Source organism: Corvus brachyrhynchos, unplaced genomic scaffold, assembly GCF_000691975.1.
Source record: "Corvus brachyrhynchos isolate BGI_N302 unplaced genomic scaffold, ASM69197v1 scaffold14, whole genome shotgun sequence".
Taxonomy (NCBI): Eukaryota; Metazoa; Chordata; class Aves; order Passeriformes; family Corvidae; genus Corvus; species Corvus brachyrhynchos.
Window position 1 is genome coordinate 19,096,793 of NW_008239110.1, and position 16,945 is coordinate 19,113,737.

General features: G+C 35.1%; 1 protein-coding gene across 2 annotated transcripts in view; it reads right to left on the reverse strand.

Annotated features, from left to right (window-relative positions):
• The window catches only part of AHI1 (Abelson helper integration site 1), a 91,889-nt gene that overhangs the window by 62,024 nt on the left and 12,920 nt on the right, over positions 1-16,945 (reverse strand). The window contains exons 7-16 of one of the 2 annotated variants that reach the window (XM_008637859.2): positions 15,989-16,178; positions 13,437-13,532; positions 11,772-11,957; positions 10,685-10,822; positions 9,531-9,663; positions 8,413-8,536; positions 5,997-6,226; positions 4,836-4,939; positions 3,925-4,043; positions 812-942 (exon numbers count right to left, since the gene is read on the reverse strand). In XM_008637859.2, the coding sequence (XP_008636081.1) occupies positions 812-942; positions 3,925-4,043; positions 4,836-4,939; positions 5,997-6,226; positions 8,413-8,536; positions 9,531-9,663; positions 10,685-10,822; positions 11,772-11,957; positions 13,437-13,532; positions 15,989-16,178 (1,451 nt within the window). Of the gene's footprint in view, positions 1-811; positions 943-3,924; positions 4,044-4,835; positions 4,940-5,996; positions 6,227-8,412; positions 8,537-9,530; positions 9,668-10,684; positions 10,823-11,771; positions 11,958-13,436; positions 13,533-15,988; positions 16,179-16,945 lie in introns of both variants that reach the window. The other variant, XM_017739656.1, reaches the window with a different exon arrangement.

A 16,945-nucleotide genomic window follows, 5' to 3' on the forward strand; every position in this document is an offset into this window, starting at 1 on the left:
CCAATAAAAACATATTAATAACAAAGTTCCTCCCTCCTTTTATTATTATTATTTTTTTTAAGTTTCAGGCAAATTATGTAGTGGCAGAGATTCAAGTTAATGTAGCTGGAAACATGGAAAGAAATTCAAAACAGATCTGTTAGTTATCTGCCAGTTTTAAAATATTTACTTTTTTTATTTTAAAAAATTATATAGATTATAATTACAGACAGAATATAATGTCATCAAATCCAAAATGGTATTCTGCTACTTTCTACTCTTATTTTTGTCTCTTTTACCTCCTGTACAAGAAACTCTATCCTACATTTTCGTCACATTTTTTCAGAAAAATTTTGGTAGCTATTTTGAAACTCCTTGGCTTGGGGACTAATTCACAGAGGAACCTTATATACCACACACCAAAAATATTCCATCTCTGACTGCCCACCACAGAGATGAAGTGGTTCTGAACAAGAGAGATTTGATTCTCAAATCTAAACAACACAACAGAAAAACTTACCTGACCTAAAACATTTTTTGTGCATTCCATTTTAAGATCCTCACCACATGTAAAGAGTTGCAGTATACAAAAAGCTGAGCCTCAGGTGCTCCAGTCATGCTGGATATTACAAATGTTACCTCTATTAATTTCCTCTAGAGAATTAAATCTGAGATTAGTAACAGCTATTTAAAAGGTGGAGCTGAAGCTTCAGGATTTAAGAACATCTTACCAAAGTTTAATTCCGTAACAAAAGTGTTTCAATAAACCTTAAAAAATCCTTTCCCCCTCAGCCTTGACAATCTGGCTTAAGTCCATAAAATAATTAGTTACCTGTTTCTGGATTCCAAACATAAGCCTTTCCATCTTCACTTCCTGAAAACAGGAATGTACCACATGGTGTTAAGGTGCTGTGAATCTTTTCTCTGTAATTTGTGGCACCTATGTATTTCTTTGCAGCCAAGCTAAAGATAAAGAAAGTTTGCAGATATAGCAGATACGTTCAGAATAGACAATGTAACTTTTTAAGTGTCAGTTCCCCCCTCTATTCCTCAGAAAAATCAATATACCTCGCATCCCAAACACAAGCACACACTTTTTGCAGAGTGCAGTGTTTATCCTTTCTTTTCCCTGACCTTCATAATGCACCTGACAGTATAGGTGAAAGTGTACATCCTTGTCTTTCAGCAGAAAAAGGAAATCCTCAGATCTAGAGAACAGATAGAGATGCAGTAATTTGCACTATCTTGATCCTGGGCTTTGCAAAAAAATGGGGAAATTGTCACTATTACTCCAAGCTCTGCCAAAAAAGTTTTCATTATGCTTCTTGAGCTTGAATCATTAAACTTACCCAGCAGCTCTCTTCAGCTCTTCAGACTAATGTCTCCTTGGTTAGAAAACCAGTAGTAGAATCAACGGATTTCAGACATAAACGTTGATTTACTATTGATATGTTTAATATTATTTTGCAACTTAGGTAGCCTAATCTTTTTTCAGTAAAACACTCCTGGTCAGCACAGTCATAATGATCTACTGTCAAACAGTTTGTAGGCATCAAGTAGGAGAGAATCCACAAAAGGATAGAAAGAAGCATAAGTCAGCTTGTAAGAGGCTATTTTAAACATGAGGCATAGCCTAGAAAAAGGTATCAAAGTTCAACATGGAGACTAACCCAGCAGCAATACTACAATGCAGAATTGGAAGAAAGAAGAACAGCAATAGGCCACTGTAGCCCTCAAGGACAGAAGACAGTATCTTTTCAAATTTGTTACTGCAGAAACAATGGAGGTATACTGGGAGAAGTGCAATGCATTTAATACGACAGTAAAATTATTTTAAACAATATTCCAAATGCGGATACCCTAGATGAAATTCTATTTGGCAAGTAAGAGAAAAGGATGCCTTAAAGATCCCAGTGCGAGACCATATTAACCCAAATAAGAATTTTAGCTGTATGAATAAGAAAGATAGCATCTCTGAGATGTCTTTAGGAGAGCCCTGCAAGATGTAAAACTAGCCTTCACATGAAACCCCAAGGAGAGGACTGAACCCAAACCAAATCCCGATCACATACCTAAGTGACAGGACAGCAGCATTATCCAAAAAGATAAAAAAGCAAGTTGAAAGGGGAAAGTTAAGAGCAACCAGCTGTCAATCAAAGTGAATTGTGTTCATCCGTGACCTCCACCCCCTCTTTTCTCATGCAGGGAATGAACAGTTAATGCTGACGTGTAAAGTTATCACTGCTGGGTATCTGACCCTGTGGTTTATTGATAGACTTAAGTCAATGTAACTGTGGGCTGTGGTCAAAGTAGCAGTCCTGGTGGTGTCCTCTCCACCCTTATTTTCCCAGGCTCTCCCTCATTTCTTCTCTAGTGTTTGGGCAGCTATCAGATGAGTTTGATCAGGTAGTTGATTAAAATGAAAATTAATCATTTGTATTTGTAGGCTAATTTTTAGTTGAATCAGCTCACTGATCTGACTTGCCCCTCATCAAAAGATCTATAGAGATGATAAAAAGGAAATGCTAGGAATACATGGCCAAAGGTGTGGGAGATTGCAGGAGATGGTACGTTCTATGGATAAACTTGCTTAAAATAATTGTGAAATTGCACCCCATATTAAACTCTTTCTTAAAGATTAATATGCATGCCCATTTTTCCCTCTCAAACTAAAACTCTCTGCACATTTTAGAAAGAGGAGCAACAGAAGAACACTAACTCAAAAACTACAGGTTCCCTCTCTTAATCCAGCAATTTCATGCTTCAGTTGAGTGGACAGTTTAGCTCCTAGCATGGCCATTATAAGTCATCATCCACAGTAAAAGAGAAAAGTGCACTATAATACAGTAAAGTCCTAGTTCAAACATTCAATCCAGTCCAATAACAGAACTGCTTAGCTTGGAAAACACCTTCAAGATCATTAGTCCAACTGTTAACTTAGCACTGTCCCGTCCACTACTAAACCATGTACCTAAGGGCCACACCTACACATCTTTTAAATACCTCCAGGGATTTTCTGTGTAGTGAGGGGCAGAAAGAAATCTATGAAATTAAGGATGAAACATTCAGAAAACTTGTTCACATCTTTAATGTGACTTTCCAAGCGCATCTTATCAACATATGAAAGTGATTGGTGAGAGACTCTGCCCACTCCCACCCAATGAAAGGGCAAGAGGGAATGGACATAAATTGAAATATAGCTAATTCTGTTTAAAATGTAAGAAAAAAGTCTTTTACTTTGAGGGTGAATGAGCACTAGAACATGTTACTCACAAAAGTCATAAAATCTCCATCCTTCAAGATATTAAAAACCCAATTGTATAAAGCTCTGAGTAACATGCTGCTGTGATTTGATTATTGGGTTGAACTGGTCATTCTCCCAACATGAAACTCAAGCGAGTCTGTAATCTTCTTGGTTTTTATTTTAGTTTATCATCAAAGAATCATGCTTATAACTATCAAGAATGAGAAAACTTGTACAAAAATATCTCATAGCCTGCTTAATACACCATAATATGTACACCACTGCGTTTTTCAGTATTTATGATCATCTTCCATTTCATCATCAAAATATCCTTCACAGAGTCTTGAAAATGCAAAACTAACACATGTATGTTACCAAGTTCTTTTCATGCCCAGACTGCATTTTAAAAGGGATTTCAATCTTTACAAGACTAACATTGTATTCTTCATGCCACTTTAGGCTCCCAAGTAATCTAGTAATTTTTAGATACTCTATGCTAAAAGTCTTACTCAATATCACCCAAAAGGTCTGTAACAGAGCAGTGTTTTGAAACCATTTCCTAACCCTAACATTTCTATCCTTGATTATTAGGACATCTTTCTCCTTCCCAACTACACAACTAATACCTTTGTGGTACTTTATTCCCCCAAGTAAATTTTAAAACAGAAAGGAAATACACATTTGTCACCAAAAATACTAACATTCTGAGGTCCATAATTCTCAGGGTACTGTCTTTGGCATGGATTAATAAATGCCTTCCATTCGGATGCACTTCCAAATGATTTATTGGTGTTCCTTTAATATCATTTTCTTTTATTTCCTACAGAAAGATGGAAAATAAAGAAAATTATATAACTTTGTGTTTTAAAACTCATGTTTTTACATGTTATTGCCCATTTTTCTCTCGCATTACTCTTCTTCTGCTCAATTCATTTTATTTGGATAAGGAAAAAGTTTGTTCCTATATCAAGGCATTACATCCTAGACATCAACTTTTTACAACCATGAGGCAGATTCTGTTGTGACTGAATTTTAAAAAAATTAAGCTGATGACAGAAATGCTGACTGAACATTACGGTTCTGAAGTATGAACAAAGGTGATTTGTAAAGCCTGTGGTCTATTTTTTTTGTCTCTAGAGAACAAACTTAACACATTAGCATTTACCTGTTAATACAGTGCTATCAAACCCCAAGTATTTTCATGTTTTATATAGAAAAAAAATATAGAACCACAGGATCCTAGAATATCCTTAGTCGCAAGGGCCCCACTATGAACATCAAAGACCAACTCCTGACCCTACACAGGAGAGCCCCAAGAGTCAAACCATGTGCCTGACAGTCCAACACTTCTTGAACTTTCTCAAGCTTGGTGATGTGACCACTTCCCTGGGGAGCCTGTTCCAGTGCCCAACCCAATTACGTTGCAAAACTATTAAAAAAAATTAAGTCAGTGAATTGCTGCACATTGTATCAGTTCTCCTATACCAATTTTTAAAGAAAATACATCTATACAGTTAAAAGGTAATGTATAAAAAAATTTATTCAAATCAGATTTATAGATATGAAACAGTTCATGTAAAAATTACAAAACTAGTTTAAGAAACCCGTTTACCTTATTTATCTTCCAGTGTTGAAAAAGGTGTTGAGAACTTCCTTTGACAGGTGTATCCCAAACTATTATCAGTCCTGAACTATCTCCTGAGAACATGTGGTATCCTGAGAAATAATGTCTTATAAGTAAAATACCACCCACAAAAAAATAATACAGAAAACAAGAAACAACCTTCTGTTCTATCACTTTTGTGAATAGGCAAATACCAATTATTCCATCTCTTTCGCTATAATATACTCATTGCAAATGCATTTGCTCATATTGCACAACATAAGCTGACACCATAAATTTGGATGTAGCATATACATCAAGTACTGAGGTGCAGAACATAGTTTTAATATTTTTCATTTTTACTCATGTTCTAAAACCAGCAAATGTGAGCATTTACAGCTCAACGAGCTTCACATGATAGCTCAATGCTTACCTATACATTCACTAAGACAATCTGGAACTAGAACAAATAGTGTTTTCCAACACTTGCTCTTTAAGCACAAATATTTATTCTTTATAAAAATACAGCTTTCCTCTTTGCAGTACCTACTCAGTGACTAAAATGAACCACCTATTAGTGATGTCACTAATACTAGAAAAAGTCAAACTTTAACTTTCACTCATCTTCAACTCTTCCTCCACTAGTATGTGTCAGTACAACATTCACTTTCAGCTGTTAACCTACCAGCTGACATGACTCGCAATGGTCAAACCTCTGTCCCTTTCTCTCAGTGTTTCCTACTCTTGTCAATATTGAAAAGTTCATCACCTTCCCACTTCTTCAGTCTAGTGTTAAAATTCTCACAATCTAATTACTACTACCTCATTTTCTTTATGGAAGAGTCATAGAATGGTTTGGGTTGAAAGGGACCTTAAAAACCATCTAGTTCTGACCTCCCTGAAATGGGGAGGGACACCTTCCACTACAACAAAGCCCTGACCAACATGGCCTTGACCACCTTCAAGGATGGGGCACCCACAATCTCTCTGGGCAACCTGTCCCAGTGTCTCACCACTTTGCCAGTAAATAACTTCTTCCTAAGAAATTATATACTGGGAAATAATAAAGAAAGAAAATATACTGCTGCCTCTACAAAGTGAACTAGTAACACTCAAGTTGGTCTTCAATTGGAAAGACAACTATTTGTAAAAGCAATATTAACTATATACCTTCTGCATCAAAACAAAGTGTGTTGATGAAACTTTTGTGACCATCAAGCTCCTGTAGTAGTTGCCCATGGATTTCTTTCACATTTGCATTCCAGATTCTAATCACTGAGTCGTAACATCCTGTCACAACCAACGAGTCAGCAATTGGGTGGTACTTGGCAGTATAGACAAATGAAGGATGAGGGAAAACTCTCTCTGCAGAGGCCGCCTTCATTTCTATTTTCCACATTCTGAAAGGAAACAAGGTCAGAATTTCTACAGCAGAAAGCAGTCACACACACAGGTACAACTGCTGCTGTACTTTGTGCTACTGGTTCTAGAGGTAAATACTTGCAAACACTTAACAACACCTGTTTATCCTGCCATTTCTTCCACCTCTATTTAACCCTTTAATATGGTACTTTCCAACAAGAATTATGAAACATTTACTACTTTACACAGAATTAGGTCTTCAAAGCAAATTAATGACTGCTTACTCACTTAATGGATATATTTCTCATTTTAAAATACTCATAAAGAATTCCATGGAACGCATTCATTTCTTTCTTTCAGGAGTTATAACCAAATTAATATTTTCTGGGGTATCATCCATTTAAAACAATTTTAAAACAAGAAAACCCTTAAAGGAACATTGAGGGCCACTAAATATAAATAAAACCCGAGAAATTTTTAAAATAATAATTACCAGCCACACAGTGATCATGATCTCAAGGATGTTTACATCACATAAATTCACTTCTTACTATTAATCTATTTCCTATCCTTTGCCACCCATAGCTGCAAGATCAGATTTTTCTTAGTGCTTTCTATTTGATGGTATGCATTTCATTAGTGAGCCTTCCCAAAAATGAGTCCACAAAGAATAGAACAGTACCTGGATCATTAAATACAGGTGGGCAGCACTTTGCACAGAGTGTTCAGCTACAGTACATTATTAAATTGTTTTAGTGGCACCCTTCCAGGTGAGGTGACCATTTCTGGTGGCTACTGAGGAATTCTAAGCTTACTCAGAGGTGATTTAATTAGAAAATTCCAACCCTTTAGAGTACTGCAATTAATTCACAATTTGATGCAGAAAGGTCACAAGGAGTCTACCTATCTTTTAGAATGATTTTGATCTAGCAAAATAAAAACTAATTTATTGCTCACAAATATTGTGGAACTAAACCTTGGGAAGGCTTGAGGATAACATAAAACATTATATAAAGAAGAATTCACATAAGGTCATGAATTTACCTTCACATTGCCTTAGAATTCAGTACAACATTATCCAAATAATAAACTGATAATGGCTTTAAAGCAATGAGGTGCTGGGACTTTTTAAGGAGCTGAAGGCAACTCACAACAAATACAGGAACTAATAACTCATACAGTGACTGTGCATAGTACACAGAAAAGGAGGCAGACCACTGCAGTTTCAACTTGCTGCCACAAATTCAAGAATTGAGGAACAGCTCAGCCTTCTTATAGGCAACATTAATGACTGAAATTGATATTTACCTCAGTATAAAAAATTCTTATTTAATCCACTCCCAAATTAAAAAAATAAAAGGACTGAACTCTCAAAACACTCTTTTTAGGCCTACATAGAAGCAGCAAAAAGACCTTAAAACAGTTCCACACATACAATATATCATTTAACAATTCTTCTGGCATTTCAATTATGCAACTGCCTGTAGCATTACTGAGTTGCATAACAGAAATAACAGATAGGGATCTGAAGAGCTAAAAAAACCCCAGAAAGCTCTATGAAATCCAATGAAGTTGTTCATAATAAAACTGTACAGTGTCCCAGCCATGTTTTCATGTGTATCTACAGCTTTGAGGGTTTTGGTTTTCAGATCTGAACAGATCAATATTTTAACATTAACACTGTATGGAAGTACACTTTAATTGTAGAGGATTTGATTTAATAAATAACAGTATCAAAATTCATATACAGCAATTTAAGCTGAATTCTTTTACTAAGTGTCAAAAACCAAAAGAACACCACCAATACACATATATGCAGTGTGGCAAATTCACACACATAACTTGAATCTTAAATTTTCAATTTCCTGCCTCATGTTCAAATTTGCAAATTTAATATTTCATTTACAGTATGGCAATTTCTCCAGGAACAGAACATTACAACTGTCTCAGTGTCTTCTTGAAATAAAAAGTCTTTTGTTTTTTCACTGCACTGTAGATGTAGTCACTAGAGTTTTTGGAAAAGCTTTGGTTTCAAATACAAACACATTAGAAATAGTAAATACAGTGTAAGAGATTAACCCAATCACAATTTTTATATTACTGTAGTCACACAGTAATCAAATCCTTAATTAAAACATTGTAGCAGTTTGTAGTAACACACTGAAATGGACCACTTTCTTTTCAACTTCTGATGGTATCTGCCAGAACATCTCACCATACTGACCTGACAGTGCCGTCAGAGGAAGCAGTAAGAAGATATTGATTGTCTTTTGACCAACAAAGATCATACACTATGTTAAGGTGACCATAAAATTCTCTCAAGAGCTGTCCAGAAGGAATTTCATACACTAGGGAAGTTCAAACAGAAAAATAAAAGTTTTGTAAGTATTTTCAGTCACATAGATGTAGCTACTAGAGCCAAAGTTTAGTCTAATCCTAGGCTGATTTTCTGCTAGCATAAATCAACTCATTTTCTTTGTCTTCTTATTTTGAGGCAACAGAATGAAATAATTGCTAGATATGAATGGACAGAAAGCATCTACTTCCATCTAGTGGTTCATGGATGTCACAAATGTCCTACCCCTTAAGAAACAGTTTACTTGCTTTAAATTATTAGAACCAGATTAGGATTAAGCTGGGGTTTTTTAAATTTTTGACAACTACTTGACCAATCTTAGAAATATTTTAACACTGAGATAATTTTCTGGGGCTGTGTAATAAAGGAATCTAGATATACTGTTCCTTGCATTTAAACACTTACTTTGTGCATGCTTAAAATACTGCTCTCTCTAAATCTCAGAATTCTTATGCAAGGTTTAAGAACTATGTAGTTGAAGCTAGTCAAAAAGTAGTCAAAAGTTTGAGTTATAAGGAATGTTTGTACTTGGACTGAACTGGACCATGGAAGACAGCAGCTTCCAGCAGTCTGTCTGGAGATGACAACATTCAGGCATCTAACTTTCAAGACAGGTTAGGAGAAAAACTTACATGAAAGGTGTATGAGGTGGAGGCTTAAAAAGTTATTTCCCTTAAAACATTATCATCAGAAACTATGTTCCTTCTGCAAACTCATTTAGTATTTCCATTAGGTCTCTGGGCAGAAATCGTGCCATTTCATACCATTAAACTGTGTATATGTAACCATGTAAGAAAAGCCAGTTTCAGCCCTATCAACACAGAAAGGGCGTTTTCCTCAATGCTCTTTAATGCACAGAACAATGTTCAAATCACAATTATAAACCAGAAACTTTCAAAAAGCACAATTTAAAAATTAACCTCCCTTAACCTTTAAATTCCAAATGCATGAATTATAAGAAAAAAACCAAAACGTTTTTAACTTACAAGCAATAGGATAGCCATTCCTTCCTGCACATGCTGCTGCCAGTGTTCTCCCATCATGAGAGAAGCGGATACAGAAGCAGCCCATATCCCCACCTCGCAGGGAAAACAGGTGCTTGTTGGGTATGCGGCAAGCCTGGCTTTTCAGGGAACAAGCAGTAGGAATATTAATTATGCAATGCATAAAATACACTCTAACCCCTGACATGCAGAAGTTCTAAAAGGCTAGTAACTTCTTAATGGCATTCCAAAGTAAAATTCAAAGACATTATTACAAACAGAGACAGTTTTGCAACATAACCTAGGCCACATGAATGTATAATCTCTTTCTGCTCCATTATTACAAACAACTAGCAAGTTTAAAAAGACCTAAAAAAAAATTAAAATTGAAATAATTTCCTTAATCTTAAGAAGAGCTTAATAATGCCTACCATCAATGATGTAAGCTGTGGAGTTAAGACTGTAAGTCAAGCTTGTTTAAGGAGTCTAAGCACAACTTTTCATAACCTAATGACTGCAGTGTGAACTCAGAAACCCAACAACAGGCACTCAAACCTTTGGTCTTCCACCAAATCACTTTTAGCATCCTCATCTGTATTTAAATCTCTGACTTTTAAAGACAGAACCAGAGATGAAACATCCCAAAAAATGGAATGAGTAATATAGCTCCCTTTCCCTTCTCCCAACATACTACCTCTTTTTGACCCAATGGCTTTTTCTCCTAAACTAAATTCAAAGTTTAAGGTGAAGGACGATATCCACAGTAGCTACGTGGTTCTTCAGTGTAAGCTCTTTGTGTTATCGTATAAAAGTATCTTCAGCAAACAAACAAACAAACAGAAAAAGTCAAGAAAATATATTTCTAATCAAGCTGAAATCTGAGAACTGGTTTCCTGTCTTACTTCCATTACCTTAATAACCCTACTCTTTCAAATTCTTAGAGAATTATGCAGATAAAAATACCTGTCTGTTCTGGTGAAAAAATGGTTAAATCAAGCATATTTGCTCAGGTTAAGCCTCATCTACTATCTATGACAGTTTTTTATGTTTTGTTTAATATTTTTATTAATTAATTAATTACCTGCTTCATAATACTTACAAAAATATAGTAAATATATAAATTATTTTCATTTAAAATTCAAAGAAAAACACTTCACCTGTCCAGGCAATCTTGACCATTTAAATGGCTCCTTCTCCTCTGAAGAAGGTTCATATCCTTCTCTCTGGAGTTCTGACAGCGCTGTATTAGCTTGTTCCTGTTGAACAGCTGCCATGGAGTGAAAAGAAGGACCAACCTTAAGGCAAACAAAACTAAGTATCAGGGAAAAAATATTTTTAAAGCGAACAATATAATTTCTGAAAAGATTAAAAGGTACTTTTAATTTAAATGTTTTGCTACATCTGAAACACAGAGAATGGAAAAAGCTTAATACATGAAAACTGCATTGCAAAATTTCACAGGAAGTCGGAAAGTAATCCAAGCTTCCAAAGTTGTGTCAATCAAATGGTATCACAATTTTTTCAAATAATTGTTACTTTCCTACTTTTAATAACTATTAAGGTCAGTGAAAATTAGAATTACTCTACTATTGTACCATATTGTACTACTGAGAAGGTGCATATCTCACCAGGCTTCCACAGATCACCTCTTCATAGTACAAAAGTGAGCAGAAGAAAGTATTATTAGAGCTCTAAATACAAAAGGGAAATTATATAATAGAACAATATTGTACTTGCATTGTAGAAAATGAAATGCCATATTTATCTTGAATGCTCATCTCAGCACATACCAGTGTAAGCCTATCTTTAAAGAAGCTTTCATTTGTGAAAAAAAATACAGCTCAATACAGCTAGAGGGTGCTGGGAATCAGAGTTAAGTAACTTGCATATTTTCTCCAAGAATTCATACACCTGCATGAGTCCAGTGACTTAAAATGTCAATTCTGCTAATAAGAAGGAACATTAATCAAGAAAGTACTCTGAAATTCTTCTGTCAGTAGCAAAATATTCGAAGCTTTAGGTGGGAAAGTATGCCTATTTTTCAAAGATACCTATGAAGGGCTAAGTTTGAAACACCTACCTTGAGATGCAACATTCTTATTATATATTTTATATACTGCATGTAAGCCCAGCTTTTATATACACGCATAGGAACATAGACTCACATCCTCTATCTAGGTACTAGTTCCTACAGAAAAGTCTGCATATTTGCAAATATGCTTACGTATTATATATTTAACTTACATGATCTGGCGGTTTTAGGCCTTTTACAGTTATGTATAATGTTGATGGGTAACGATTTCTAGGACATTTTGCCCACCAGTCATAAACCTCAACAGCATTTGAATATGACTTGGTCCTTGAAGGTGGGTAATATAATTGTAGACGAAGTTTTCCACCAACATTTAGAACTCCATTTGCACCTACAAGCTGGAAGGGTGATTAAAAAGAAGAAAGAAGAAGATAAATGAACATAAAAGATAATTTCTAGTATCTTAAGTAACATTATAAGCTCTTGAAATCCACTTCCCATTGCAGAAATATACTAACTCTAAAAGTTATTATGAACTAAGCATGTATTTAATCCCCCCAGTATCAAATCACTAAGATTAAAGACTAGCTGGCAGCCTAGTTTTGAAAGATGCTTCACAGCAGCAATATCTTGTAAGTGGGAACACCTTTGCAGTACCACTTTTCTACTTTTTTTTAAATTGCTAGTTGCTAAAATCAACCAGATCTCAAAGGACTGCCAATCCACAAACAGCTTCTTCCAAATCTGTCCTCTTTGAATGCTGCAACAAAGGGCATTGGTAAGGCTTTGGTTCAGAGCAGAAGATACAGCAATGTAGTAACCTCTCCAACTTCAGAGGAGACAGTCCTCTCTACGGAACCGAAGAATAAATGCACCTGCTGCCATTAACACAGATCAATGTTGAACTGGGACATTTCTACTTAGACTGATACATATGAAAGGATAATGCAGGCAGATGCAGTAAGAATGATGAACAGGCAATAATTTTATTCATATTTATGAGCTGAAAATTCGTTTTTCCCTCTGTTCAGCAGTAGGCTGTACTGAATGCCTGGATGCACAGTTCCTACAAGCTCTGCTAACAGACACAGGATACCAGACCCCTGATTCCAGTAGCTTTATCTTGGGCAGAGCTCAGAAGAATCTCTGTATTCAACTGCTACGGAGGTGCCTATCCCTTCACCTAATTTGCAGTCCATTATCTTCTCCTGTATTTCTCACATTTCCTCTATGCTGTGGACTGTCAATGACTATCACGCACAGGGGTAGATGTAAACAAACAATCCTCAGGGAAATTGTAGTTTGTCAGCTCTCAAAGAACAAACTGACACATTCAAGTATCTCTTAAAAGGGTAGAAAGGTACACATGTGCTGGCTAAATTACCCATATCTCACATTTGGCACATTTGTATCTCAATTGCCACAGCATTTCAAACTCTGCAACTGAAAATGAGAAGCATTTTAGTAATTAAGTTAGGGAGTCTTTTCAAAGACTGGACAACTGAAAATGCCACTAGAATACAGAATAGCTGAGGTACAGAAATTAGTGGATTTGTCCTATTGTTCACAATCACACGAACACAAAGAAAACCCTAAAAGAACACAACCTTCTGTACTTTATGAACAAACAAACAAAAAAAATCTTACACATTCTATATTTTCTTGAAAAACACATTCTTTAACGTCAAGCTTGTCACTGTGTTGATTTCAGGGAGTGAAAGAAGAGGAAAAGGAGAGAACAGCCAAGCAAACAAGGATTTTTTTTTCCATCTCTGCTGCTGAAAATATTAAAAAATGCTTTCCTACTTAGTACAGCAAGAGATTTTCAGATAAAAGGACTTACAAATTTTGTTTCTTCATTTAAATATTTACAATACCTTTAGAAATGCCCAACAAATTTTTCGGTAACGACCTTCCTGAACTTGTATATCAGAGTTGGCTCTCATTTCATTCATACGTAGAGAATCAAGGACCTAGAAGTATCAGCATGAATATAAATGTATTTCTAATGAATATATACTTCATGGTAATTAAAAAAAAACTGCTGAAGATATGCTTGGTCAATTCACTAAATTAAACAGATTTAAATTTTGAGAAATTACAAAACCAGTGCTTCTTCCTCACAAGTATGAAATTAGAAATAACAGGTCCTTATGTATTTACCTGATGACTATTTATGACCTCCATTAAAAAAGAGCCTAGTCTTAAAAAAACCTGTTCTTGCTCCCCTTACATCTCAATAAAAGAGAAGAAACAATAATGTGTAGCTTTCCTAGTAATTCAGAAATCCCTTAGATCACAAATCTGACAGCTAAAACCAGCTGCATAATAATCTAGATGGAAAATGGCAGTCTAAAAGTTAGGTTTTCTTCCCTAGCTTTATCAGTTTTGTCATCAAATCAGTCACAGAACAGTTTGGGTTGGAAGGAACCTTCAAAGATCACAGAGTTCTGAGCCACGGGCTTGGACATCTTTCACTAACTCTGGCTGCTCAAAGCCCCATCCAACCTGGCCTTGAACACTTCCAGGGATGCCTACGAGAGCCTTCATTTTTCTGTCAGGGACCAGAATTTTCTCATATTTAGCTACTCCTGGAAGTTTACCCAGTATACAAAAAATCCTTAGCATAGTACTTTTTTTAAATTGGTATTTCATAAACCTGAAGTCAAACAGCTTTTTTTCAGTGTAATCATATTTTTGGTCCCAACATTAGCACAACTTGCATGAAGAATCTTTACATACAAATGTAACTAGTTTTGTATTAAGCAACTAAGGACTCTTAATTTTACGAATATGTTCACTTACAAGCACCACAAAACATTAAAAAATATGGTAATAAGTTATATTCAGTCTATTTGAAATAGGAAAAAAACCCAAGGAATAAAAAATATTTATTCTATTAGGCTTCCATTTTGATGTTTATACTACAGAATCTCCCTGTACAAATATTGAAATACTTAAGCTCAAAATAACATGGAATATATAACTTAAAATTTTTCCTTTCTGCTGAAGATATGCTTGGTCAATTCACTAAATTAAACAGATTTAAATTTTGAGAAATTACAAAACCAGTGCTTCTTCCTCACAAGTATGAAATTAGAAATAACAGGTCCTTATGTATTTACCTGATGACTATTTATGACCTCCATTAAAAAAGAGCCTAGTCTTAAAAAAACCTGTTCTTGCTCCCCTTACATCTCAATAAAAGAGAAGAAACAATAATGTGTAGCTTTCCTAGTAATTCAGAAATCCCTTAGATCACAAATCTGACAGCTAAAACCAGCTGCATAATAATCTAGATGGAAAATGGCAGTCTAAAAGTTAGGTTTTCTTCCCTAGCTTTATCAGTTTTGTCATCAAATCAGTCACAGAACAGTTTGGGTTGGAAGGAACCTTCAAAGATCACAGAGTTCTGAGCCACGGGCTTGGACATCTTTCACTAACTCTGGCTGCTCAAAGCCCCATCCAACCTGGCCTTGAACACTTCCAGGGATGCCTACGAGAGCCTTCATTTTTCTGTCAGGGACCAGAATTTTCTCATATTTAGCTACTCCTGGAAGTTTACCCAGTATACAAAAAATCCTTAGCATAGTACTTTTTTTAAATTGGTATTTCATAAACCTGAAGTCAAACAGCTTTTTTTCAGTGTAATCATATTTTTGGTCCCAACATTAGCACAACTTGCATGAAGAATCTTTACATACAAATGTAACTAGTTTTGTATTAAGCAACTAAGGACTCTTAATTTTACGAATATGTTCACTTACAAGCACCACAAAACATTAAAAAATATGGTAATAAGTTATATTCAGTCTATTTGAAATAGGAAAAAAACCCAAGGAATAAAAAATATTTATTCTATTAGGCTTCCATTTTGATGTTTATACTACAGAATCTCCCTGTACAAATATTGAAATACTTAAGCTCAAAATAACATGGAATATATAACTTAAAATTTTTCCTTTAATCATAATGGTATTGGAGGACAAATTAATAATTACGAAGACTGGGACAGGAGAGGCAGATGTGTAAAATGTTAAAGGAAACAATGTAATAGTTTGCTCACTGGTACAATGAGGTGTTGCTACAACCAGAAAAATTCTAACTTTGAGCTTCTTGTACTTAAACCTCTTTTCAAATTTCAAGAATGTGAAACCAGTGATATCCACCATATCTTACCAGCCTTTCCCAGAAGTTTCAGAGCTGATTTTATAAGAAAGTTTCATCTTCCTTATTATTATCAAAACAGGATCCTTTTCTACAAAAAACCCCACTTTTTGGTACCTCTACTTGATTTTGTACCTTAAAGTCATGCTATTAACCCAATTGAACTGCAATAAAACACCTGAATCAGTCAAATATATGTTGTTGAAGAAACAGCCCAAAAACCAGAATGTGCATAAATCGGATGAAAAATATTTCATCTTACCTCAAAAAACAGGATAACCTGAGGGTTTTCCTCAGTGTTTTGAATAAAGTAAGTAAAACGCTCATTAAATATTACTTGCTCTTCCCACTCTGGAATTGCTGATTTAGACTTTCTAAAGTCACATGGTTGTGTCATTATAGGAAGAATGTGCTGTATTTCTTCTTGTTCATAAGATGAATCTTCCTTCTTGCTGTTTGAAAATTTCCAAAGAATTACAATTGTTAGAGCATTTAAAAAGCAACCTCAAACAAAACAATATTTTCAATTACTGAAAGCTAGGAAACATATAAGATACTATATGTATGATTCTAGAAAAAATTTTCTAAACCCACCCAAAATTTAAGACAATTTGCAATGTATATAGAAAAACTACAGGCTGAAATTGAAAATCCTAACAATTAAGTTACTGTTAGCAAATTTCTGCATAATGATCATGGTGGAGTCTACTGCTCAAGCCCCATTAATATCTGGTTTCAGGAAATTATGCATAATGACAGTGGAAACAAACAACTGAAGTAATTAGAAATATAAAGAACTAAATTTAAGGTTTCAAAAGTTCTTAACAAAAAAGAAAAGGCAGATGCTATTTATACTACAAGAATTTTGCTTACATATTCTAATCTTTGCTTTTACATATTTTTGAGACTTAAGAAATTTTGTCTCTGGGAAGAAATGTGTTGAAAAGATCATAGATGTGTTGGAAATATCACAGATTCACAGAATATGCTGAGTTGGAAGGAACCCACAAGGATAATTAAGTCCAGCTCCCAGCCCTGCACAGCACCATCCTCAAGAGTGATACCATGTGCCCAAGAGCATTGTCCAAATGCTTCTTGAACTCTGTCAGGCTGCTGCTGTGACCACTGCCCTGGGGAGCCTCGAGAGCAATACAGCGGTGCAGAGCATTTAAAAGTGTCAAAAAGAAAAGAAAATATCACCCTTATTTATTGTATGTAT